The sequence below is a fragment of the Paramacrobiotus metropolitanus genome, unplaced genomic scaffold (assembly GCF_019649055.1).
Source record: "Paramacrobiotus metropolitanus isolate TYO unplaced genomic scaffold, Prichtersi_v1.0 Parri_scaffold0000014, whole genome shotgun sequence".
Classification (NCBI taxonomy): domain Eukaryota; kingdom Metazoa; phylum Tardigrada; class Eutardigrada; order Parachela; family Macrobiotidae; genus Paramacrobiotus; species Paramacrobiotus metropolitanus.
In genome coordinates this window covers 757077-780817 of record NW_026570234.1, presented here as the reverse complement: position 1 = coordinate 780817, position 23741 = coordinate 757077, and the positions used below count along the sequence as shown (strand labels likewise).

Here is a 23741-nt window from a genome sequence, read left to right as displayed (position 1 = left end):
ACTGCTCTCCGCACTTATTTGTGAAAGTCACTACCATTAACTAAATAACTGTTATCCACGCTGGCAAAATACAATTTTTTTTCTACAATGCTGCATTATTCGCAGTTTCGCATTGCGCAACGACGGCGTTCACAGTATGCAAAAAATTATCTTCATTTGCATAAATACGAGGTCAAGGCAGTGCGTTAGAGATATGACAACGATAGAGGGCATCAAGAACAAAAAATGCGAGTATGCTGAACAAAATAAAACTTCACGTATCCTGACGCCAGTTCGTTATTCAACACGTCAACTGGTTATGCTTAAACAGAAAAAGGAGACGTAAAATTCGTTATGGAGTTCTGCTTTAGAATGGGTTTGGGTCTGCTGGAGGGATCCATTAACCAATTTCTCAGATGCTCCTGCATTTTCTGTCGAGTTTTTGGATTGCCCACGTTGACAGTTGGGATAACCTCTTTCGGTCGTAAAAATTTCACAAACCACTCCAGTTCACGGTACGACGAATGCTCCGAATAAGGCAATCCGTAGAGAGATACCGGACCCATCTTCTTGGGTTTAATATCTTTCAGGGAAAGCAGTTTTTTGTTATACTCCCATCCGGTTGGCAAAAGAGCCAGGACTTCATTATAATTTCGGTGCTTCATCAAATGTTCTTCCAGCGAAGCCAGGTTGAGCGATCGCATCGGTAACACATGCACCTGAGCAGACTGCCAGTCATTGGTCAACATGGCGTTTAAATTTTCCCATTCGAAACATTTTAACAACTGCAGTTTATAATTCATCACAGCCACTTTGCATCCGAGACACTCTGCAATGCGCATGAAAATTTTTTCTTTGCCCACTGAATATGTTCCGCAGATGATCAGCGTTTTCGGGTTCCTTTTAACATACTGTTGGGCCAGCTCGGCAGCGAATTCCACCGCAGCATCCTGAGATACAAAATCGTAATATGGGTCGAGATATGTGGTGTCGAGATACAACTTAGAGATATTTCTGAGATTTTGCAGGAAAGGATTTTTTCCAATAACTGACGGATCGGCACGAAAGTCGCCGGTATGCAAATACACTGTTCCGTTCTGCATACGAAACAGGAATAATACGGAACCAGGACAGTGATTGGCTTCCAGCAGCGTTACTTCGATCCCATCCACCGTAACAGGGACATCCATCGGCACAGCATTGATCTGCAGCATTAAAAATAAATACATGTATCCATTCAGCGAAAGGCATGCGTATGCACGCAGAATTAAAGAATGAATTTAGAAAGAAATCTGCATTTTCAGAATCTATTGTACAGACCGAAAAAGTAACCTGACCTGCTTCAATCTATTAATACCATATTTAAGTATTAATAACATATTTAAAATGCAACTATTAATAACAATATTTAAGCAATGTAACAGCCAGCAGAGACTTTCATAATCTACAGTCTATCTATGTACATCTTTTCCTCTGGGAAAATTTTGTATTGCACTAATTTTAAAACTTATTCCGTTCGGAAGATTTTATCATGCGAACCCATTGAGCGTCCACTCCCAGTCGAGAAGCAACCAAGCGGGCAGTGATAGCACTGCAATAAATTGGCCGACAAAATCTCTTCGTCAATCCGATGTAATGATCCGAATGGAAATGGCTCAAAAAATATCCAAAAACATTAGGAATTTCGCCAAAATTAAATGCATCAACTGAAAAATTTGTCCCGGGAAGCAGTTTATAGAAAGGACATTTCCGTTTGGCTAATCCCGAAGACCGAGGAAAAGGAAAACTTCGGGAGCGGAAATTCAGTTTTGAGTCCACTTCGGAAGATGCGCTAGATGTGGCTGTCTGCGTCGTTTGGCCGGTAGGGCTTCCCGTAACAATGTCAGTAAATACACTTTCAGGAACACTGGAAATAAGATCATCGCCAGACAGATAACCGTCATTGTCTGTTAGCAAATCATCGCCACGGACGGGATCAATTTCTTCTTTGAACGATCCTGAAGAGGAAACCGCCAACGGAAACGTTTCTGATAAAGAGACAGTCGCGACAAAAGATGCTTTGCCAGAACCGTCTGTTTCCCTCGAAATCGTAGATTCCATTTTAGCGTGCGACTGCCTGACCGCGTCCCCATTCGAGACTTTTGCTGAACCGAAAAAATCCTTGATGCTTTTTTGTACAGCATTATGAGATGCTTTCTGTCTCTTGGGAATGCCTGGTGCGGAGTATTTCCGTTTAGCTGCCGGTGCTCTCAACGGCTCAGCTGGTTTTCGTGTTTTCGCTGTTTCGATAAAAACGCATTGGATATCATCATCGTCTTCTACCGTAGGCTTATTTCCTCTGTCTAAAAATCAAACAACACGAAAAATCACAAACTGCCGCAGTAAAACAAAATGCAAATTCGTTTCCAGGTTGCGTACAGCTGTCACTGTCAAAAAGGAAGTAATAAATGCAAGCACCACGTTGAAAGGGGTAAATATTAAACCGATAAAATCATAAACGGTCAAAATCATAAATAGTTTAAAATGGCAAAAGTCCGGTTCGGAACTTCTGAGTACAAACATATGGTTAGGTCCAATTCGTAACATGTTCCCATTTCCCAACAACTATGCCTGCTTTAGGGAACGCTAATAATCAGAACTAATAACACAACCAAAGTCAACGAATTTTCAACTTACTTTTTAACATATCCGTTGTTTCGAGGAGTAGAGCTGGATTGCTACGACTGCCAGTGCCAATTGCAGTTGCAGCTTGCAGGTAGTTTCCTGCCCACCTATTCCAGACTCTTGCTCACTTTTGGCTCATAAATTATTAGATTTCATTAGTATCAGAAAAAAAACGACTTCTTTAATTAGTCAGCAGGACAACAAAGTTACCAAGATATCGAACTTATTGATATATCATTAAAAATTTTCCATTTCAAACATGCTTTACTCAACATGGCTCAAGCCAGTAAAATTGAACTGCGGAAATTTCCGCCAACTCTGCTTCTTGGTATCTTGTCGCAGTATACCAAGGCTGCCAGTGTTTACATTTTTCGGGACTTTTGTCTGTTGTCTTTCTTTCTGTGCGACTTCGCAAACAGCGGAACGGAGCGTGACTAATAAGGTAAGTACTACACACATACTGGTTTTTTTCGGAAGCTGTTAAAGTTTCTCACGTTGTTCTTAAGATGGAGTCAGTAAAACGTACCAGAGATTTGTATGCTCGGAAATTTTATTTCGGAATTAACAATAAGCGAAAGCTTCATGAATTGGATCGGGAACCGTCAACTTCTGCGCCTATCGCGTTTGAGAAGCCACAGTCGCAAACGCTTTCTAAATCCTTAGATTCGGAAGGTACGTTACCGTCGGTTATGATTTGAAAGTCATTATAATGGTTATATGGACATCTTTCGAGAACCTGTAAGCAGCGGATGGCTACCATATATTGTAGATTAATCTGTATTCTGTAACCAGTGAGCCTATCTGTATAAACCAGTCTTCGTAGGCAAGAGATTTTCGAAGCCACTTACGGAATCCGAAACTCCATTGGTCAGATTTATGCCGGATTATCTCAATGTGGAGATCGAAGAAACAATTTCTGCGTTGGCGGAAACTTGCTTGCAAGGAAACAACGGATTTTCGAGCAAGCACTCAACATCTTCGTTGAATGCGCACATGCACTGCTACACCTGGCCGTGCGCGGCAGTTATGGCCCAATTTATTTGGCACCACCGGAACGTTATTTCCGGTTGTACGATCTTGGAGATCAGTGCAGGAACTGGCTTACCAAGCATAATCGCCGCTAAGCTTGGCTGTCGGGTAATTGTGTCGGAGTGCGATATCCAACCTTGGTCGTCCTCCGTGGAGTCCGCAGCCGTGGCATGTTGCCGACGAAATTGCGAGCGGAATGGCGTTAGCGTCAAAACGGTAAACCTCAACTGGGGCCAAGTGAATTCCGCGATGCTATGTTTACCGCCCCTCGATTATGTTTTCCTTTCGGATGTTTTATTTTTTGAGAAGGATTTTGATCGAGTTTTCATGACAGTTCGCTTCTTTTTAGAAAGGTTTAAATGTGCTTGTTATTGTTCGTACCAGTTGCGGGATGAAGACTGGAATCTTAGACTGAAATCTTTGTGCCAGCGATTTTCGTTAAAATTGATAATTGTGCCGTTGAGCAGTTTTGATGCCGATAAATGTGATATTGCTCGTAGTGGTCTTCCAGGAACTGTTCACAGTGATATTTTTCTGTTCAAGTTTGAGTTATTGTAATACGTAGCAAAATTAATAAAAATCAAAATTTATTGAAGGGGCCGATGCCGCTCACCAGTTCAGCACTTGCTGTTTTGCTAAATATTGGTAATTAATTAGAGTAATGAATGTCTTGCAAAAACAGAAATGAATTTGATCTGATTCGATAAGTAACAAGCATAACACTGACTTGTAAAGGTTCAAAAGGAGAAAATTAAACAAATCCGAACAGCGAAAAAAATAATAAGTGCGGTATTTACAGACACCAGTCATTGTTCTATCACATCATTCGCACTGCGGTATTTCTGGTCACCTTGTATTTTCGCTGCAGCATAACTGAGTGTATTCGCAGTCATCCGAAGGTGATAAAACTTTTCCAGTGCAGTAATCCATGGCAGATTCCTCCTGGATGCAAACGCCTAACAACGTCGTTATCCCGTCTGGATTGGTGGCCACACAAGGTCGGAAGTAATTCAGTTTTCGATTATTCGGTGTTTTTAAAAATGGACTCTGCGTCTTAGCCGGTTCTGGTGTGGTAGTCGCCGTCGTAGTCGTTGTGGTGGTGGTGGTTGTCGGGGGCGGTGTTAACGGAGCTATCACTTCCGGAAAGTACGAACAACACGACTGCATAAATGTACAGCTGCGGGAGGGCGCAACAAGCCGACCGGCGCACAGTGTACTCACTTGGCTTTCGTCTACGCATAGACCAACCTCAAAGTTGTTCACAATGGGGATACACTGCTGAAAAATTGATGCAGCAGTAAACTGGAGTAGCGGACGCGTAGTGGGTCGTCGTGTAGTTGTGGTTGGTGGCGTCATCCGGAAGAAACCAAAGCCGGCACGCCCGTTGAGTTCATTCGATTGGTCAGCGAATGATGCCATGGGATCCGTACAACAAGTCTGTGCCGCACCACAGTCTTTACTTTTCGATATAAATTTTCCACCGCATACAGATGGGACGATGGAGTCAGGAACACAACGGCCGGACTGCAGTGGATGTTGCGGTGTTGTACAGTCCAGAGAATTGGTGAGGGAAATGCCGTCGGGTGCAAATTCGGATGGTGCCAGTGTGGTCGGTGCCACTTGGGCCAATGGAGGAGCCGCGTCTAAACAACACGATTGGAACTCATAGCAGTCTTGGCTGGCAGTGCTAAACTTCCCGCTGCAAAATTGCGATTGGAATTGATTGTCTATACAAATTCCTAACACGGAGGGCATCTGTGGATTTCTGCATGGAATGAAAGAATTCGCGGGCGACATTGTCGTCGTGACGGCAGGTCGGAAGAAAGGTAGCATGCGACTGAAGGGGGTCGTAGCGCGAACCGGTAGATCGGTACAACACGACTGACCACTGCGGCATTGCGATGATTGGGATAATGCTTTTCCTATGCACAGTGTCGGAATCATGGCGTTGGCGACACAAATTCCTGGTTGCAGATCACCGTCTGAACAAGTGCTGCTGCCGGTTTCGGCAAAAACCGGGAATGCAGGAACAGACCCGGGAAATCTTGTACGCGGGTTTCCCTGACCGGCTGAACCGAATCTAAATCGGACGTTGGGTGATTGCTGCGGTATCGATGCTTGTAAAGCAAAACTGTCTTGATCGCTGTCCGGCGCTGTAGCTGCTCCATTTTCTATGCAGCAGGACTGCGTTGCAAATGAACAACTGGCGGATTTCGTAATGAACTGGTCTACGCATAACTGTCCCAGAATGTTATCCGGCACACAGATACCTAATTTGGAGTCACGAAATGACACGCACGGTGTGAACTTCATTGGGACAGATTGATCTGCAACATGGACACTGGTCATAAGAACTAGAAACAAAAGCAGATAGAAAGCATTTGTAAAGCGATTCCGCTTTATCGCTATTCGTACCATTTTTATTATTTCAAAGCTACATAAGCGCAGATCTCAGCACTTTATCTGATATACCGTAGGAGGTTTCGCTGCTGCGACAAGAAGCGCAGCATGTTATCTTCTGTCGGATGAATCCGTGCGAATAATTATCGCCCACAGCTAAGCTTATTACAAGAGTAAAATTAAAATATAGCCAAGTGGCCATTATTTATTGTCTACATCTCTACGTGAATGTTCTCGTAATGTGGTTCCTTGTCAACGCGCCCCCGCTTAATTTTTTACTCGGCTAACTCTGAATTGCTGACAAGCCAATCATCTTATGCAAAATTTTCCAGTGTGTTTGTTAACTTTCAGTTTTCAGTCACAACTCCAGGGTTCGAGGCTGGTTACAATCTGGGAATTGTTTTCTGTCATTTTGTTATACGGATGCCGTATGGCAGTATTTACTACTTCACTGACCTCAAGCCTTTACTAACCTGTAGAAGGGGGACTTTGTGACGCAGATACTTTTCTCCGCATGCTTCCTCGTAACCGATTAGTCACTGGTCTGGCCGTAGAAGTTGTTGTAGGGGTGGGGACACTAGTAACGGTCGTTGGCAAATTATTGTCCTCTAAATCCTGGTCGGATAGAGTATTAGAGATACTGGATGAATTACTTCCGTCAATGCAGCACGACTGAGCTTTAGCACAGTCCACCGATCGTTCCACAATTTTATTCGTACATAGCGTTGTCACAGATCTGTCATTTACACAGATACCAAACTGCGTGAATCCGCTCGATGACCGGCAAGATTTGAAAGAATCTGACTGGTCACTGGGTACAAGTTGATCAGTTGCATCAGTGTTTAAAGACGTTGCAAAAGAAGGAATTTTTCGATGGGATGACGGCGCTGACTCCACACTAGTTGTTGTATTTTCGGTATCATTGTCCAGACAACACGACTGACTTTTACCACAGATAACTGACCGAACAACAACTTTTCGCACACATAACTCGGTGACCTTAGAATCACTCACGCAGACACCAAACCGCAGACTGCCTGGTTTGGCTGCACAGGGTCGAAATTTCTCTTTGGCACCGTTTTTATTTAATGTCGGATCAATGAATGCTAGCGCTGGGCCTCGCAGTTTTGGATTGGTTTGGGAAGTCTGAGATGCCTGAGCGGAGGAACCTCTCACATCAACAGGGTTAGTCCCGGCTCCGGCGGCTGACGTACTTGGGGTCACGGGATGCCCGTCTATGTACGCAAGAGGGTTCTCGTAAACAGGGTCAAATGTTGGTTGGGCGACTGCTGGAACGTTTTGGTGGAACTCGTTCTGATATAATGTCCACAGTCCGACATACGGACCAACTCCTTCCGCCGAATAAATGGGCTGATTAGGGAGATCTGTAATTACAATGAATTCAGGTCAACACGGCTCGTATTCTTCTCTCTTTTGTGAGCATGACATGCGCGGATAGCACCCTCGTGGTTCAAGGTCAAGAGTATCAGAGCAGTGTTTTTCAGGGTCAAGATAAATTAATTGTTATTAATTGCTTGCTGATCGTGTGCAATCTCTTTTTTTAACTTGCGGATTAACGGGCATATGAAAACGACCAAAAAGATCGGAAATCGAAACAGCGGCATACAGATAAGCTGAATCAAAAACCATTACAATCAAAACCAAAAATTCTAACACCCATTCGTGATTCAGTGAAGCAATTTGTAGAAATTTTTCCAGATAAATCTCAGAACTCTCTACATCGCACGTCAAGGCATCTTTGGCAGTTGGCAGGAGCAACATACGAGACAACACGACTTGGGTTTTGCATGACAGTGCTCGAGCAGGTTAAGAGTCATAATAAAGGCACGTCGCATACCTAGTTGCTCAACTAAGTTCCCGCGCACCGGCAGTACTCAAGTAGTCCCTGTGAAGTATTGTATAAGTAATACTTTAATAGTTAATTAATACTACATAATTAATGATGTGAACAGCAACTGCGCAGCAGGTAGAATGACAGAAAGTACAACAGAAAGAAGTAAGAAGTAAAACAGTAGTTGCTAGGAAAGCAACGTACACGACAACTCGTCCCCACGTATCGAAAGTGATACGGAATTAAGTATCGGAACTGTAATTTACACGTACATTGAATTTGCAAGGAATGTAAAAATTAATAGGAAGTAATTATAGTAGCGTACGCGAACTGTACCATTATGAAAGTAGCTATTAGAATTAATCCGTATAAGTAAAAGTATTGCACTGCACTGTAAGGTGCATATAGGAGTACGATCCCGGATCCAGGCAACCGAACTGGAACGGCAACAGACATGCGAGTTGAAATTCATCGCATCATCCAAGTGCAGGAAATACGGTGTAAACCATACGAACCGTAGTAGCAAGGTTATCCAACTTCAAAGTGTAAGGCGCCATACGAAGGATTTAATCATTGCGTAGTCGGCTCGAATAACGGTGTAACATTGTACGATACTGTGTATTGTACTCCAGGAAAGGACGTACTGTACATTCGTACATAACGCGTTCAGGTTGTTCTGCGGAATGCGGAAGGAGGTAAGCAAGGATACGTACTGTACGGAATTACTGGATTGCAGAGCAAACGCTGCATAGAACAATGGTGAACGCAGGCCATGACAACAACCAACAGCAACTGAATGGAAATTCCCGAAAATGACGTGTAGTGCGAAACAGCGCTCTGCAAGGTCATCAGGGCGTTACGAAGAATTCGCTCCATCCAGATCATCCAGAAGGAAGATTGGCATTACGTTGAGCAGTTTGGCAATGCACGTTCAGGCAACTACACGGAACGAATATCCGTTGGTAGCGCTATGGTACTGGCAGGGCGGTACCAGCCGTAAATAATATCCACCAGCATCGTGGGGAAAAGGGTGGCAGGGCATCCGCTGCCGAAAAGGTGTGGGACGGTGGCAGTCTGCCAGGCGAGTGCATGCGGAATCGGCATCGGATCCCTCCCATGGCAGATTATGACCGTAGAGTGTAGTCGTAGGAGAAATTAGTAAGCATGAATTCGAATTCTTCACGCCAATGTGAAGTATTGTATAAGTAATACTTTAATAGTTAATTAATACTACATAATTAATGATGTGAACAGCAACTGCGCAGCAGGTAGAATGACAGAAAGTACAACAGAAAGAAGTAAGAAGTAAAACAGTAGTTGCTAGGAAAGCAACGTACACGACAGTCCCGTCGACAATGCTGCCAATCAGCATACGACTTCCGTTGTATAGATCCGTAGGGTAATAATTACTGTGTACTCAATGCACAGTAAAAGCTTTGACTTTTAGTGTTCGAAACTATTCTAAATTTTCAGTGCTATTAATGTCGACAAAATATTTACGTATAATTTAAATTCTGCACCCTGAAAACTTTTTGGCAGCAGTATTTTCAAATAATACCGTTTGATTTTTGCTCTAACAGATGAGCTGCGAGCAGGTATACATATCGAACATTTTAAAACATACTTTTCTTGATCTGATTGTTCATATTTTCAAATGCGCTAATTAAGTTTTTAATGCAAGATAAGTCTTGACCGGCAAACGTCAACTTACATTGCATATGCCCTGTAATCCTTTCAGGAACATACATGTACGAGGGTATAGTGAGGTCGTAGGGCGGACGCGGTGGGAGCGCCGGTCGACTTGGGCGATTGTATGTCCCACCGCCATTATATCCATACCGATTACTGTAACCATACTGGGAGCTTAAATTCTGGGCAGCAACAGCGAAGAATGTACTCGATAATAATAATCCAAGAATCCCGGAAATCTGTTGAGATATTATGCAGATCATCCTACGCCGCTGTAACTGTATCGGTGTACCAAGCCAACCTCCTGGCCCTGAGGCATTTTATGGGAATTTATTTCGGTATCAAAATTAGCGTTGTAATTTATATTTAAATTAATGATCTTCGCAAACGAACTGTTTCTGTCAGACAACGCAGAGTGCGGGTGAACTTATGACAAATATAATGTAATTTAACAGATTACAGAGCTACGACTGTCGATCAGGTCAGTACAGTTTTCAAAGCGGCAAAAATTGTGACGAAAAATGATTTGGCCATCATATTGTTGCAGGTGACTGCCCTTCACTTTCAAGTTAGCACAGTACAACTAAAAAGTATTGGGCATGGACAACTAAAGAATGGCGCTGTAGTTAATTACTCACACGAGGTCAGAAGCGATATTGCCACTTATTGGTACACATATTTGCTTGTCAGTATAAAGTGCCGGTCAAATCATTCAACACATATTAGTGTGGTTCCGCTATTTTCTGCCGAAACGTTAGAGAATCTTCTTCGGCAATTGAGCAATTACGTCCGTCTAAGGTAACCATGGTTGCGTGCTCACAAAAGCCGGCGCTGCCGAAGAGCTAATGATGGAGTCGCATCCTGACAATTTCTGTTACCAAAAGAATTGATGGTCAAGCCCTTGGCATTAATTAGTTCACGTTGAAAAGATTTCAGTCGTTGTACAATATGTTATGCGTTACACAACACAACATTTTTGTAATATCGTAATCAAAACAAAGCGTGACTAAAATTTACTGGCCCACTTAGGAAATGGCCAGTACCACCACAACAATTAATGTCCATCAAAAAATCCCATTACTACAGTATTTCCACAGGTCGCTTTATCAAAAGACGTTCGCACTTACAATCAGCTCAAAATGTTTGCCGCAAATAATGAATATACGACAATAAGAGCTCTGGTTAAAAATTGTTCTCTTCATGGACGAAAGCGCAATCAGTTTTCGCTCACAAACCCAGAAGCTGATATGATTAATACCGTCATTTTTGCAGTTCCTGACGGTCATACTGGTGATTATGTACGAATCAGTACGATTATTGTTCTGAAGCATGAAGCGTGAGAATACTGCGGTATATCCAGAAATGCTCAGTACAAGAACAAATCCTTCTTCATATTGTGTTTTTCTCTTAAGGCTGAATTTGAGGTCATAATAATATTATTTGTTATACTCTCTCAAATTCTTGTGAGAGTGATACTACAGGTATAGTGTGAGAATCATTGAGATACACATATAGTAAGTTCTTGACTGTATCACGCGAAATAAATTGAATTTTATTGATTTCTCATATCACAGAAAATCATAACTAACGGCGCTGTAGCGCATACTTAACAGTATCTGCCGACTTCTACATCCAAACCTAAATATCTATACATAATTAAGTATGTACTTGCAACAAAATCAAAAGTATGGACAGGACTGGACAAAAGATCTACAGGAAGTATTTATGCCAATAAAGAACACCCAAGTTTACCAGGATAAGTTTATTTTTTTATTTATTCACTAGAAACCGAAAAGCAGCACGACGCTGTTGGATTACAAAACTGGGACTTTTTAATCCCCATTCCATCACACTGCGTCGGTACGACGGCATTACTGACACAGACGCCTAAATACTGCCGACCCGAAGCTAAGGCCACCGCGCACAGCTCCCCACGCGCTTGTCCCACACGATTGGTCATTGTCGGTAAAGGCCTCGGGCGCAACGGTTTGAATGGCTTCGGTGTCGGCTGCACTTCCGTAAAGAACGGAAAGCCCCCAGTCTGCTGACCTCGTGCCTCAGTATCATCTGCACCTAGCTGGGTCTGTGCAGTGTCCATTAAATTGAATGGAGGAACGGTAGACACCGCATCTGGATTGGGCATCTTCTTATTCTGCGACTGCATGATGGCCAGCATATTGGCCAACAGTGTTTGTTGATCAACAGGTTGTAGACTGTCGCTGTTGCTGTTTTTCTTCGGGCTGTAGGTCACACTCTCGTCACCGGTCACGCTAGGAGATCCGGCACCGTTAGTTAAATTGGCTGGTGACACAAACGGCACTACAGCAAAGTCGGCTAAATAGGCCGGAACAACGATCTTATGCATTATACGGGTGACGTTGCTCCCTACAGGAACTTGTGCTGCGCTGCCCATGCGATTCAAACCTAATCGCACCAGGTTGGCAAAATCCTTGTTTAGAAAGGTTGATGCATTACTGACTGCATTTCCATCGCTGTTTGGTAAAAGTTCGCGCCGCTCCACATCGGCAAGACGACCGCCCGTTAAATCGTTCAGGATTTCCACCGGCCGCGGGCCAACTGGGTTGGGCAATGCAATAACGCCCCGTTGAGCCGATAATGGGGGCCATGAAAGTGCCAGTTGAAAGAGATCTTCTGTGACTTGCGGATTCTCGCTGATATTCCTCGCAACAGGGACGCTTGCAACGGCTAGTTTCGGGGAGGAATCCACTAATAACCCCGTAGAGCTGTTTTGCTGAGATGTGGTGTCCGCTGTTATAGAAGTATTATTACTCTTAAGCGACGAAGAGTCCGTTGTATTGGGTGTGACAGCTGATGCGTTTCCTGGCCGAGAATTAGCGGCTAATTTCGCCAACGCGGGCATCAAAAGCGACGCTATACTTGCGGCACCACCGACTTGTCCAGCGCTCGTAGGCGATGCGCTACTCGCGTTGGCAGCTACAATCTTCATTAATGTCTGCACCAGTTCCTCTGCAAGAGATTCTGCTAAGGCACGGTTGGCTTTTGCAGATTTAGTACGTTTTTGGTTCTTATCCACGAATTCGCGAGTTGCTCGTGCCTCTGCCGCTTGGTCGGCCGGCGCTGCTCCCGCCGGAGGAGGTGTCCATTTGCCGGCTACATACTCTTGAAAATGATCATAGAAAGGATCCGAATCCGGTTCATTGTAGCCACCCTGAATAATAATCTCAAATTATCGTTACTAATTTGTTTTGTTAAGGCGGCTTATATTACATTTTTCAAACCTTAATCTGGGAAAGCGTGACGTTACCCTTTTACTTATTATTGTAATATCGGTAAAGTACTGTATTTTTTGCATTAAAAAAAAGTAAAAGAACTATTAAATTAATGCACGAGTAACAGCACCGTTAATTCGAAAACTGACTCCAGCAGGCTGCCGCAGCAAGTAGTATTACCGAATCATAAAAATTGTTGAATGTGAAATCGCCCCATGATCGAACATAATCGCTTGTTCCGCTGGCAGCAAAAATTGGCTGCTGTGGTAAATCTGCAATCAGTGTTTAAGTAAAGTCCAGTGAATACCCATTTACCCCAACAAAATGATCCAACTGCATGGTATACCAGTAAGGCAGTAACGCGTTATCAGAGAGTTTGTGTTGACCTTTCATACATATAACATTTATCCGGAACTGTGTGGAAGTGTAAGCACACTCGCACCGCGAACATTGTGAAAACATTATGAAAATCAGTTTAGACCGATAAAAACCATTTTGACATTTATGTTGAAAGAAGATAAGCACCAGAAGGGTAGTTTACTATCTTCAACAACAAAACAGCGTGGCCAAAACGTTAAGGTTACTGTACTACCGCTTACATAATGGGTATCCAGCTAGCCGTTGAGGGATTACGAACCAGGAAGGGTAATTCTGCGGCGGAGAACTCAATTGTGCTTTGGAGAGAGACGTAAATAAAATGATCACATTCAAAACATTCCGCAATACGTTGCTTAGGTCATTTCGTATTAAATTGTGAAAAATCATTTTCACACGTAGGCCGGTGTTATAATCTCATCATGCCGACAGTGATTCACGCCTGAAGAATAAGCCAAGACGAGCGATCGCTAAAAGCGACAAAAGCGTGGACGAATGTTCTTAATTTTCCAAGTCTTGTCAGCATCCGCACAACATGGACTGACACCTTCTTTTCAGCCACCACAAAAGCTTACCGATAGTAGCGCCAAACAAACAAGAAACCATATTTTCATTATTATTATACCGGCGTCGTGAAAAAATGTACCAGTCTATGCTCCGGATTTCGCATTTACACAAAGGAACGAACGAAATCGAATAATCACTTTGTACATTGAGATCTCTCGAAATAGTCAGTCAATCGTCACAGTAAGGGATGGATTTACTTAGTCAGCCTTCGTTATAAAATTATAAGTAACGTTTCTGGTATTACATGCGATTACATCCGAAACCTCTGTAGGTGAAGCATTTTCGTGTTAGCTTTTATGAAGAAGCTGTTGACCTTAATTGAACATCAGAACAGTAATTGTCCTTAGCACTCAAGCTGACTTATTAGCAAATGTAAAGGTGTTTTTCGGCTCGTTACTACCACTACATGCTTTTGATTGACGTTTTAAAAACTTATAAAAACTGTTATGAGTAATTAAAAAATATTTCTGTCAACCTAAAAAGCGTGAACTCTCCTTATATCGCAAGAGAATGCTAAGTCAAACGCTCACAGTTTGCACAAAGCCAGCAAATGATATTTCGTGTTATGTACTCGACATGAAAATTTCCACACACCACATATTCCTGGGCCATGTTCCACAGGGATGCTAGCATAATAACAAATAAAATTCCATCGCTACACAACTTACAAGGAAAAGCAAATTAACCGCGTTAACATCTTTTTCACACAGTCCATTCTATGCACAATATTCTAAAGGTATGTACTTCTACTTGTAATGCTAGTACAATCATGATATCAGTGTAACAGTTTTTCAATCACGCTTTTAATTCTGTCATCGTCCACAAGACCGATAAACTGTTCCACAATTTTTCCGTTTTTCATAGCAATGACGGTCGGTACGCTTCTAACCTACAATAAAATCATTCCGTGTTTACTGTACTTCCAAGAACTGTAGCGCGATGATACACGCAAGTAGCAAACCCAGTCAACATACATTGTATTTGCAGGCAATGTCGTCTAATGCGTCAATATCGACTTTGGCCATGTTCACTTTTCCTTTTCCTTCTGCAACGTGAGCTTCCAAACGAGGGCCCAGTAGTTTGCACGGTCTACACCATCTAAGTATAATTAAACAAACCATTAGTTAACTATACCAACAAATTCTACAAAATATCACAAAACGTAAATTCAAAATTACAACTGCTAGGATCTCCCGTTGGGCTAGCATGAACCAAATTTGTTCGCTTTTCACGTGAGCAATTTCGATACTAGTATTAAAATCCAGCCGCGAGACTTACGTGGCATGAAAATCCACAATTACAGGAGTTTCACTTTGCAGGACTCTTTTATTAAAGTCTTCTTCGTCCTGAATGTTAAAAATTGATGAAGCAGGACTTTCGGCCTTTTTCTCATCCGCTTTGGCAAAATTATACTGGGCTGTATGAAAAGACTTGGAACTGAGTGGATGAAGAACAGGGACAGGAATCCGAGAAAGCGTAGTCCCACTAGGCGCTATTACTGAATGTGCTTTCCCGTCTACAAAATGTTCAGTGATTGTTCAGCATAATATAAATCTCATAGCACTAAGTACGTATCATATCGTTGACGCTAGCTGAATTCAGTATGAATTGCAAAGATATTCCTAAGCTACTTCCGTTTCCGCAGATCCTGCAAACAGATACCAGAAGTGTGCAGTTAAGACCGTCATGGGTTATCGTGGCCACAATATCGTGCAACCGTAATTATACGAAATTACGAGTATCCTACTCTAGGTAACCGTCTAGGTTCCTAACGAAATCCCACGGTTTCTGTTCCTGATGACTGCCTTACTTGGCTGGAGCGCGCTCAGCCGCACAAGTTGTCGGAACCGCATCAACGATCGCATCGTGGAATAATAACAATCCCTGGAAAGAGATTCCCACGATCAAAATTATATTCGTTAACTATTAGGGAGAGGAATAATTGATTTCACGCTATTCGTCTAAAAAAGACTACTTAATTATTTATCCTAATATGAAATCATAAATGTGAAGAAAGCTGAAAGAAGAGTTAGGAGACTTCAAACTCCAACCGGAAAAGAATCAACAGAACACACGTAACCGCCCTCCTTCTTTTGCAAGGTCGGTCCCTTATTTTTGTACTACTTACAGTTAGTTACTTAATTTTATCCGAACTTTTGCATAAATTATTTTTTACGATTAATAAAACTTTTAATTACTGTTCTTTTGCTGAAACTTGAAAGCCTCAGTTCTGAAAACTTTGCCTACGAATTTTTGGAGTTTTGAAAATGAGCCAGCCTGCAGATCCAAGAAATGCTGTGCCTGCGAGAATACCTCTGACATCGCGGACCGAATACCACAGGATCAACTTCTTACTGCAGGTAACTGGTAACGTGAACTGCTTACATCAATTGTTTGTGAAATGAGAATCTGTAACAGTTTCCGATTTTGAAATTTTCATCCATCGGTGCGAAGGCTTTCCGTTTGCATGCGCGTCTGCATTGAGTGAATTGAGCTGCGTTCTCTGTCCGCATGCTTCGATTTAATAATTTGACTTATGTAGGCTTCCGCGATGATGGAAGGCGTAACAGGTGCGCAAAACTCTTCTCCAGTATCTCGAACCACGGAAGCGAAGAGCCAGCATACTATCGGCGAGGAATCTTCGACATCGAAAATACTACGGAATAACAAAGCTCTGGATTTGCCTCGATTGAATGCAGGCCGCTCTTTCTTGCAGCAAGCAAAGCAAGTTGCAAGGAAAGCTGTTTTACGATTGTAAGATTACTTTACCATTGTACATTTGTGTGCCACTAACGAATATTGCATTCCCAGATCTGCAGATACAAAACGCACAATTTGTCGTCGCTGCTGGGCTCTTCTCGTGGCTGGATCATCGTGCAGCGTCCGATTTCGTCGAGGAAAAAGTAGGATTTTGTACATGACGACCACTTGCAAAGCCTGTGGATATTCATTCCGTTTACGAATGAAAAAACCACCTGCTAAAGTTACGAATTCTGATTTGTAAGTAACGTTTTGAATCGAAAATATACTAAATCGTGATAGTTAGTTCTTTAATTGGTTTTGTTATCGCTGAATACACCGCGTTTCCCCATAACATAAATAGTGCAACAATAACATGTTAGTAAATTGTATCACTTGTACGAGTCTGCACTCTGTACTTAATAGCTCGGTTTTAAGACTTGCAGGACACTGTGAAAGCTTGTACCCCGTTAATGCGGGATCTAAAAAATTAATTGGTAAACAATAGTACCAATGAACTCTTGCTATAATTGACAACGGTTCATGGATGGTGTACAGATTGTTAAACACAAAATACCGCTGTGGTGGTTAGAGTACTGTTGTTCCTTCATGCTGCAGTTCTGTTAAATTTCGATCTGTTCAATAAACGTAGGAAATTAATCCATTGTTGTTTCTTCGTGAAGTCTCGGTCTTTCCGCTTAAGAATTAATGATCGTTTGGAACCTAGGAATTCGTCGGAAGGAGCGCTTCCGAAATTCATTGGCCGGCCAAAAAACTCGATCAATCCGGACAGCGCATGGAAGACCGGTGAATAAGGAGGAATTTGGTTGAGCACTTTAACCAGTGCTAATCGCATGGCTTGCTTGAAGAAGTTTGTGGATCGCAGGCAGTCCATGGTGCGACGGTGATAACGAGGTACAAAAACCGGAAGCGGTTTGGATAGTTCAATGGGAAAATTATGCTCCGGATCGGGATTGTCAAATCCGAAATCCGGCAGTTCACGGGATGGAATATTTTGGAATTTTCTTACGGGTGGAACGGTGGTTACAAGATCGCTTAGTGGTGCCGTCGCCGTAATATTATTCGGCTGGCGTAGTTGATGCGAGGTGAAAGGAGTCGTCGTTGCAAATTTTATTGATGGATCCCATGTTGGAGTTGCCGTGGTTTTGGGAGAGGCTGTGTGTTAGTTGAAGTTATAATTAGTCTGATAAATATTTTATCGAATCGGAAAGGTATTCAAAATGAATGCCTTGTTATTAATGTGGTAAAAGTTTACGCCATAAAAGGTCCAATTGCTATGCTATTTTTCATATTTTTAATATCATAATTATAATAATGTTGGGGTGTTAGTATGATTATATGTCCAGTGCAGGGTAGAAATTTGTAAGTAAGATGGTTTAAGAATAAGTACAGGATGTTGATGGTTGTTCATTGTAATATGGATTGCGGAAACCATCAATGTTGATTTCATATTCTCATTGGGGAAGGATCCCTTACGTGGGAAATGCCCAAAAAATTTGCATACATGGGTCGCTTACCAGTGGTCAAAACAGGCTTTTTGGTTCCCGGCAGATCTGTTAATCCAAAAACTGGAGAAACCGGTTTCAGTGTTGTACGTTGTCCCTCACTGAAACCTGAAAAAATTTCGATGTCTTGACAGTTTTTCTTTACTTTTCTCCTTGACGTGTGGTACTGGAAGCTTTTTGACTTACCCACGTGTGAGGCAATGAAGATGAGCAAATAGCCAGTTAATGCCTTCATGATACGGGTCAATCACAGACTACTGACCACATGAATAAATTTGAGACGATTAGTGCTAAGAACGGTAAATCCTCTGAACGTGCATGTCACAAATAGCCGTGGTCAATAATTTAGGACATATTATTTGTATCACGACTATCAACCAACATTCGTAACTGCTATTGTTATTAATAAATTATGAAAGCGCGTGGATTACGCATTTTTTTATTTTTTTGTACTGTGTGATGAATAATTTCAGCACAAGCCGGAAATCAACAGCAAAATAATTTTTCCATGCGCTGCCGGTTGCAAAATTGTCTGTATGTTTGTTTGCTAATGTTATGCGAAAACAGTATAAGACATATTTGCTGAAGAAGAAACCCTTTTGTTAACGTCCATTCGACGCACGCGCGTGTAGGCACTGCCTAGCTTTCCCACCATCTATTGTGACTGTGAGACATGCTTAATAAGGTCAACAGAATACCGGCGAACAAAGCAAGGGTGCGCACGAACGTGAATAAAGTTTATGCTCGTAATCACATTTATTTGCACACTGAGAACAATTAAGACGTTATCTTCCAGCAAGAACTCCACTATAACTCCCGAGCGTCGGCGCGTACGGTGTGTATAGCGGCGACGGATTCGGTGACGACAAAACCGCTCCCAAAGAGCTCGGTGCATAACCAAAAAAATTCCCTACTCCCCCGGCCACCAGGTTCTGGAAAGGGAATAACGACGTGGTCACGACCGGTGCTTGTTGGTAACCGGCCGCTAGAAGTGGGTTAACGTAGGCTGCCGCCGCTGCTGCCGCCGGTCCGGATGTTCCCAGATAATCGCCCACATTAAAGCCGTACTGGTAGCCCAACCCACCCAGATCAAATGGATACCCGGAACCGAAACCGCCCGGTAATAAATTGCGCAGTAACAGTCCAGCCACGACTTGTTGTTGGGCAGTTGTCAAGTTGCCCAGTCCGCCAACGGTCACCGTGATATTGTTGCCGTTGATGGTAATATTACCATTTAACAAGCTGGCCAAGCTGGTTGGAATCCGAATGTTGTTGACCAATGCCGCGTCAGTACCCGCTACAGCAAACGGTGTATTACTTACTTATTATTGCTGCGCGATTGCCAAACACAGAAACACGACAATTTACCTGAAGAAGTTGCAAGGATCCATAGAACAGCCAAGAGAAGAGTGGAGATCGGATTAAGTTTTTCCATTACGTAATTCGGTGCCAGCAGAAAGTGATGGAAGTGTTTTGAAATTAGATATTTGTTGACTTTCAGACACCCGCCTTTCTTTTACTTGAAACATGTAGATGTACCGAACATGAGAGTGCTTATGAGGGCTGCAGTCGAATCGGAATTATATAACGAACTATAACTGCTTTATGTTGATGGAAGGATTAAATTAGGGCGATGTATTTCGGCACTTTATAATTGCTTTTCGCATTAGTTCCGCATACAGGATGTCCGATAACTCTTAATTTTGCGTCTGCAAGGTTGAGTTAGTTTATTGTGTTAAGGATGTTAATGATATCAATTCTGCGGCATCGGTTACGCTTAATTCGAGATAAAACTTCATTGTTCCAGTACTTCTATTTAAAGTTTTTTCACACGATAATTAAAACCTCTGCTTTGTTTTGTTCCTTTTCGCAATCAAATGCGCTCCGTGCTCGAAGTTTGTACTCGAAAACTATATTCGTTTACAAATTAAGCAGCCGAACTACATAGTACTGTAACTTGCAGTTTACGCACAGATACAGATACTAAACTTTAAATAACTAAAACTTAACTAAAACTTTTATTATCGTTCTGTTATCTGTAAAGGTTATGTTAAATTGCTTATTCGGTTATGAAATGCTGTATCAGCATCTAAAACTTTATAAATCTGAAACTATAAGATTACCACAATAACTTATCAAAGCGGCTCGCAGCCACTTTGATAAACTGAAATACTGAAAAACTAGCTCTGGTTCTGTGCAAAGCTACCGCTTTTCTGTACGTACTTTAACTAGAAATTGAAATAAGCATCTTCACCCCTAAAATTCGGGACGCACAGCCAAATAACTTCCACGTCCTGACTGCCGGGGCGCCTGACCTTAAATTACACTCTAACCGAAAACACAAAGTGCGAATTAGCACTGATGTTTCAGTTTTCTGGACGTGCTGATGAACAAGCCGATGGGCGACAAGCAATACCCACAAACAATTGCAATTAATTTTAGTAAAGTATAACTGAAGGACGCCTGAACTCGCGGTTGTACTGTATACTTCGAAGAAGTGGGGTTATTTATATTTTTCGACTGATTGTAAGCTTCAGTGAAGAGTCTGATCATGCGGTCAAGATAAATTTTATTGTTCACGATACAATTTATTACAACAAGTATTGTACATAGTTATACTGTACATTTATCAGCAGTTTACGTATTTGAAAGCAAAACTTACTGGAGAACCAGTGCTGCAGCTGAACAGCTATGACAACGAGGTCAACCTGGTTGTGCGTGGTGGAATGCATAAAGAATTTCGCAGCCGTACTCGGCAATTAGTGCCGAAGCACAAATAAAACACGAATCCCATTGCAAAATTCATATTTACCAGAAGATTTCTGAACGGGTCATACACATGCAGAAAACTGTTGGTGATATGGAATAGACATATTGGCGCTTGGCTGAAGGCTACCAGCAGCGACATGACGAAATCCAAGGATTGAGTCACAAGAAAGAAAAAAGAGCTGAAAATCAGAATTTTGGTGGCACCCGTGCGGGATGTTGTCCGAAAAAGCGTCCGGTGACCGCTGTGATTTTTTATATTTGGATGCGAGGATTTTCGCGGTGCTCCTGCAGCATCCGTTGGATTAGCGGCTTTCCTGATGCGCGCTATGATCATATAGTTAAAGGTCGCGATGCTGCAGTATGCGAATAATCTATCCACCACCTGGAATTGTGAAATATGTTTTATATATGCAGTACATGTTCCGTTCCAGTGAAAACTGATCTTTTATAATTGCATAGTTAAAATGTTTCTTCTATAAATGCCATCGGCCGTTAATCTTTAATGCAGATACAAGTACTGTAACTTAAAAATCTTAATTTCAAAAATTATAAATTGCAAATGACCGTAAACATAAAACATAAAACATAATAACATAAAACAGGCGACTTACCTCCCACCACATTTCCACGTGCCGCCATTGGCGAAAGGCTATTGGGAATTCTGGAACTCTTTGGCCGGCTTGAAGGTTACTGTTGCTGAATATCCAATAATATACCACGGGAATGTACAGAGCATTCACAGCAGATGCCACACAAATTATTCCCAAGAGGCGAAAACTGCGGCGTCGTTTACGCGTGTAATGTTGCACCGGAAGTTCAATTGCCAGAAAACGATCAATGCAGAATGCCAGTAGAATCCTAAACGAATATAAATCCGTAAAGATGATACATTGCAGGTATTCCTTTGAGAACTGCCTGCGCTGTTAATACTTACGCCCAGTATTTTCAACTGACTGACTGCTGTAGCCTTATGGTCACATAAACTATTTTTTAGAAATTTGTTTAGAAATATTGATATATTTACCACTGGGAAGAAAAGAAAAGCACAGATTCCAGATACAACCAAACTCCGGCAGTAGCTTGATAAAATCCGCCATACAAGTCTGTTGACCCAGCTTCAGAGGATCCCCATACTCTGGAACCCAGATAAACTGCCAATCTATTCCATCTGCACACAAAATAAGAAAGCGAGCTGTTAATCGTGTGCACATCAAAATTAAAAAACCGCGAAATGGTCAACTTTTAATTACAACATGCCCCTAGGCGTAAGAAAACTATACGACTGAAAAAGCTCACTGGATTTTCGTGTACTCGTAAATATATATAATTTACAATTAGTTGAATTACGGCATTTTTATAAAATATGCGAGTGCTGCTTGCAGCAATTTAGCAATTGAAGTTCTTTGTTATAATTGTGTGTCTCTCCATATATTCCACAATTTTTTATTTTATTATTTTTTGTCTCAATGTGCATTACTGCCATCTCCGTATAACGACTCCTAATTGTAAAAATATTATCAAAGTTCCCCACTCCAAGACCAAAAGCACATTATTGCTCTTAAACGATATATTGATTTAAAAAGCATTTAAGTACTATTATAACACTTTGCCAGCTTTATAAAGCTGTCAAACGGCAATATATAAATAATTATTACCAACTGAGCAGCAGCCTTGTGCTGCCACCGTTTATGTTATTTGCACACGACTTTATTTTGCAAAAGCCGTCAGTAATTTCACAAAAAGTGTATTCGCAATTTTGCGTGGTACTTTTATTGCTACCATGTTTTAAATACGTTTTATAGCAATACCCACTTGCATTGCTGCCCACATTCTACTGTCTACTCTAGTTATTGTTTATGCTCTAACGGTCTTCAGGTGTTTTTAGAAATAAGCCCAGTTGTTTTGCAAGATACGTATACAGTTTTTGTTAACACAATGCGTTAACAAAAATCTGTACGTATCCTTGAAGTACTGTACTACTCTATATTCAGAACAGCGCTGGATTCCATACAGATAGATTATAGATAGTTTTTTATGGAATCGATCAAGAAACGGGTGTTCTAGGTTACTTACAGGAACCATAAATCTGTGATGAACAAGCCTAACAGAAATGTCCGTTTAGGCCCTTTATGATCACCGTATAAGGTCACGATTCCGAGCACATTGCCGAGAGTTCCAACAACCAAAAACACTGGGAAGGAGATTCTGGTTATCCATATCCAGTCCTTATACGTCGATGTGAACATCAGATCTCGCGGTCGTCCACACCTGTCGCGTTTTTCATCTTCCAGTATCAGGCTGATGTTCTTCGGAATTACTAGGGTGTCGTTGTTAAAAATCTGATTAAGGTCGTCAGAAACGAACATGCCCGAAATAAATTATGGCATAAACCTCTAACATAAATAGGTGATTAATCAGACTACATAGAACATTTCTCATACAGTTTTGCGGCTCATCTAGCAATGCCTTTTCGCAAGTAAACATATACATTTCAAGAAAAATAATTACACTCCCGCCATAATCAGTGTGCTACTTATTTTGCAATAGTGCGGATGGGATTTTAATCTTCATAAATGACCAGCAGTTGTAACTGATGCACGGCAGTTAATAAGCTCAAGTTACGCTACGCAGTGCAAGCGTATTGCACTACTGTCATATACATCCTTTCCAAGTCACTTATCTCCGGCGCTCTTTATATAACTCTAACTGCATCTCTACGGACATGATGGTAATTACCCACATCTTTTACACTTGGATCTGTTTCCTCGTAAAAGAGATTTTCGTATCAGTGTGCCTTCGCACTTAATGTACGGAGATAGAGTTTGTTCAAACGTCTTAATTCAGTTTGTTGCGTAAGTGAAAGCAGACAACTGATAGACACGTCCAGATTCCTGCCCGCAC

The 23741-nt window shown here is 41.9% G+C and overlaps 8 protein-coding genes across 10 annotated transcripts; 2 read left to right on the top strand and 6 right to left on the bottom strand.

Moving 5' to 3' along the window:
• Positions 1-134: 134 nt before the first annotated feature.
• On the bottom strand, positions 135-2910 carry LOC129584500 (DNA cross-link repair 1A protein-like). The gene is made up of 3 exons (XM_055476679.1): positions 2656-2910; positions 1519-2321; positions 135-1184 (listed from the first exon to the last, which is right to left on the bottom strand). The coding sequence occupies exons 1-3, from the start codon at positions 2663-2665 to the stop codon at positions 303-305; spliced, it is 1695 nt and encodes a 564-aa protein (XP_055332654.1). The 5' UTR covers positions 2666-2910; the 3' UTR covers positions 135-302.
• Positions 2911-2999: 89 nt separating this feature from the next.
• LOC129584632 (histone-arginine methyltransferase METTL23-like) lies at positions 3000-4231 on the top strand. The gene is made up of 3 exons (XM_055476872.1): positions 3000-3085; positions 3150-3315; positions 3467-4231. The coding sequence occupies exons 2-3, from the start codon at positions 3150-3152 to the stop codon at positions 4228-4230; spliced, it is 930 nt and encodes a 309-aa protein (XP_055332847.1). The 5' UTR covers positions 3000-3085; the 3' UTR covers position 4231.
• Positions 4232-4250: 19 nt separating this feature from the next.
• LOC129584630 (mucin-5AC-like) lies at positions 4251-10291 on the bottom strand. The gene is made up of 3 exons (XM_055476871.1): positions 9636-10291; positions 6546-7457; positions 4251-5999 (listed from the first exon to the last, which is right to left on the bottom strand). The coding sequence occupies exons 1-3, from the start codon at positions 9874-9876 to the stop codon at positions 4519-4521; spliced, it is 2634 nt and encodes an 877-aa protein (XP_055332846.1). The 5' UTR covers positions 9877-10291; the 3' UTR covers positions 4251-4518.
• Positions 10292-11207: 916 nt separating this feature from the next.
• On the bottom strand, positions 11208-13950 carry LOC129584717 (uncharacterized). Its single transcript, XM_055477013.1, has 3 exons — positions 13464-13950; positions 13045-13136; positions 11208-12803 (listed from the first exon to the last, which is right to left on the bottom strand). Exons 1-3 carry the CDS (start codon positions 13627-13629, stop codon positions 11388-11390), a joined length of 1674 nt encoding a protein of 557 aa, XP_055332988.1. The 5' UTR covers positions 13630-13950; the 3' UTR covers positions 11208-11387.
• A 391-nt stretch (positions 13951-14341) lies between these two features.
• On the bottom strand, positions 14342-15818 carry LOC129584723 (thioredoxin, mitochondrial-like). Its single transcript, XM_055477022.1, has 4 exons — positions 15617-15818; positions 15085-15322; positions 14781-14904; positions 14342-14695 (listed from the first exon to the last, which is right to left on the bottom strand). The coding sequence occupies exons 1-4, from the start codon at positions 15669-15671 to the stop codon at positions 14582-14584; spliced, it is 531 nt and encodes a 176-aa protein (XP_055332997.1). The 5' UTR covers positions 15672-15818; the 3' UTR covers positions 14342-14581.
• A 147-nt stretch (positions 15819-15965) lies between these two features.
• On the top strand, positions 15966-17952 carry LOC129584698 (uncharacterized). The gene is made up of 4 exons (XM_055476990.1): positions 15966-16166; positions 16349-16560; positions 16618-16806; positions 17273-17952. The coding sequence occupies exons 1-4, from the start codon at positions 16074-16076 to the stop codon at positions 17358-17360; spliced, it is 582 nt and encodes a 193-aa protein (XP_055332965.1). The 5' UTR covers positions 15966-16073; the 3' UTR covers positions 17361-17952.
• Positions 17953-18655: 703 nt separating this feature from the next.
• On the bottom strand, positions 18656-19598 carry LOC129584699 (uncharacterized). The gene is made up of 2 exons (XM_055476991.1): positions 19440-19598; positions 18656-19368 (listed from the first exon to the last, which is right to left on the bottom strand). The coding sequence occupies exons 1-2, from the start codon at positions 19504-19506 to the stop codon at positions 18857-18859; spliced, it is 579 nt and encodes a 192-aa protein (XP_055332966.1). The 5' UTR covers positions 19507-19598; the 3' UTR covers positions 18656-18856.
• A 1054-nt stretch (positions 19599-20652) lies between these two features.
• On the bottom strand, positions 20653-23497 carry LOC129584738 (beta-1 adrenergic receptor-like). 3 transcript variants are annotated; one of them, XM_055477047.1, is made up of 4 exons: positions 22914-23497; positions 21865-22008; positions 21452-21698; positions 20653-21222 (listed from the first exon to the last, which is right to left on the bottom strand). In XM_055477047.1, exons 1-4 carry the CDS (start codon positions 23204-23206, stop codon positions 20761-20763), a joined length of 1146 nt encoding a protein of 381 aa, XP_055333022.1. In that variant the 5' UTR covers positions 23207-23497; the 3' UTR covers positions 20653-20760. The 3 variants fall into 3 exon arrangements, with proteins under 3 accessions (XP_055333022.1, XP_055333023.1, XP_055333024.1); XM_055477048.1 differs by having other exon boundaries at positions 22978-23195; XM_055477049.1 differs by having other exon boundaries at positions 20954-21125.
• Positions 23498-23741: the final 244 nt, after the last annotated feature.

What these genes read in the sequence shown, in the direction of transcription:
- LOC129584699 (XM_055476991.1), bottom strand. Translation starts at nt 19,506, where the DNA reads ATGGAAAAACTTAATCCGATCTCCACTCTTCTCTTGGCTGTTCTATGG. An exon ending in GATCCTTGCAACTTCTTCAG is followed by an intron (nt 19,369 to 19,439) that starts GTAAATTGTCGT and finishes CGTTTGCTGTAG; the next exon opens with CGGGTACTGACGCGGCATTG.
- LOC129584738 (XM_055477047.1), bottom strand. Translation starts at nt 23,206, where the DNA reads ATGTTCGTTTCTGACGACCTTAATCAGATTTTTAACAACGACACCCTA. An exon ending in ATCACAGATTTATGGTTCCT is followed by an intron (nt 22,009 to 22,913) that starts GTAAGTAACCTA and finishes TTTTGTGTGCAG; the next exon opens with ATGGAATAGATTGGCAGTTT. An exon ending in ACGTGGAAATGTGGTGGGAG is followed by an intron (nt 21,223 to 21,451) that starts GTAAGTCGCCTG and finishes TCACAATTCCAG; the next exon opens with GTGGTGGATAGATTATTCGC.
- LOC129584698 (XM_055476990.1), top strand. Translation starts at nt 16,074, where the DNA reads ATGAGCCAGCCTGCAGATCCAAGAAATGCTGTGCCTGCGAGAATACCT. An exon ending in GGATCAACTTCTTACTGCAG is followed by an intron (nt 16,167 to 16,348) that starts GTAACTGGTAAC and finishes TGACTTATGTAG; the next exon opens with GCTTCCGCGATGATGGAAGG. An exon ending in AGGAAAGCTGTTTTACGATT is followed by an intron (nt 16,561 to 16,617) that starts GTAAGATTACTT and finishes TTGCATTCCCAG; the next exon opens with ATCTGCAGATACAAAACGCA.
- LOC129584717 (XM_055477013.1), bottom strand. Translation starts at nt 13,629, where the DNA reads ATGATTTTTCACAATTTAATACGAAATGACCTAAGCAACGTATTGCGG. An exon ending in GCTAGCTGGATACCCATTAT is followed by an intron (nt 13,137 to 13,463) that starts GTAAGCGGTAGT and finishes CACTGATTGCAG; the next exon opens with ATTTACCACAGCAGCCAATT. An exon ending in TCAACAATTTTTATGATTCG is followed by an intron (nt 12,804 to 13,044) that starts GTAATACTACTT and finishes ATTATTATTCAG; the next exon opens with GGTGGCTACAATGAACCGGA.
- LOC129584632 (XM_055476872.1), top strand. Translation starts at nt 3,150, where the DNA reads ATGGAGTCAGTAAAACGTACCAGAGATTTGTATGCTCGGAAATTTTAT. An exon ending in TAAATCCTTAGATTCGGAAG is followed by an intron (nt 3,316 to 3,466) that starts GTACGTTACCGT and finishes CAGTCTTCGTAG; the next exon opens with GCAAGAGATTTTCGAAGCCA.
- LOC129584630 (XM_055476871.1), bottom strand. Translation starts at nt 9,876, where the DNA reads ATGATCTGCATAATATCTCAACAGATTTCCGGGATTCTTGGATTATTA. An exon ending in GATTACAGGGCATATGCAAT is followed by an intron (nt 7,458 to 9,635) that starts GTAAGTTGACGT and finishes TTGTAATTACAG; the next exon opens with ATCTCCCTAATCAGCCCATT. An exon ending in ACAAAGTCCCCCTTCTACAG is followed by an intron (nt 6,000 to 6,545) that starts GTTAGTAAAGGC and finishes TCCATGTTGCAG; the next exon opens with ATCAATCTGTCCCAATGAAG.
- LOC129584723 (XM_055477022.1), bottom strand. Translation starts at nt 15,671, where the DNA reads ATGCGATCGTTGATGCGGTTCCGACAACTTGTGCGGCTGAGCGCGCTC. An exon ending in GCTGAGCGCGCTCCAGCCAA is followed by an intron (nt 15,323 to 15,616) that starts GTAAGGCAGTCA and finishes AACATTTTGTAG; the next exon opens with ACGGGAAAGCACATTCAGTA. An exon ending in ATTGTGGATTTTCATGCCAC is followed by an intron (nt 14,905 to 15,084) that starts GTAAGTCTCGCG and finishes AATTATACTTAG; the next exon opens with ATGGTGTAGACCGTGCAAAC.
- LOC129584500 (XM_055476679.1), bottom strand. An exon ending in TGGGAGTGGACGCTCAATGG is followed by an intron (nt 1,185 to 1,518) that starts GTTCGCATGATA and finishes TTAATGCTGCAG; the next exon opens with ATCAATGCTGTGCCGATGGA.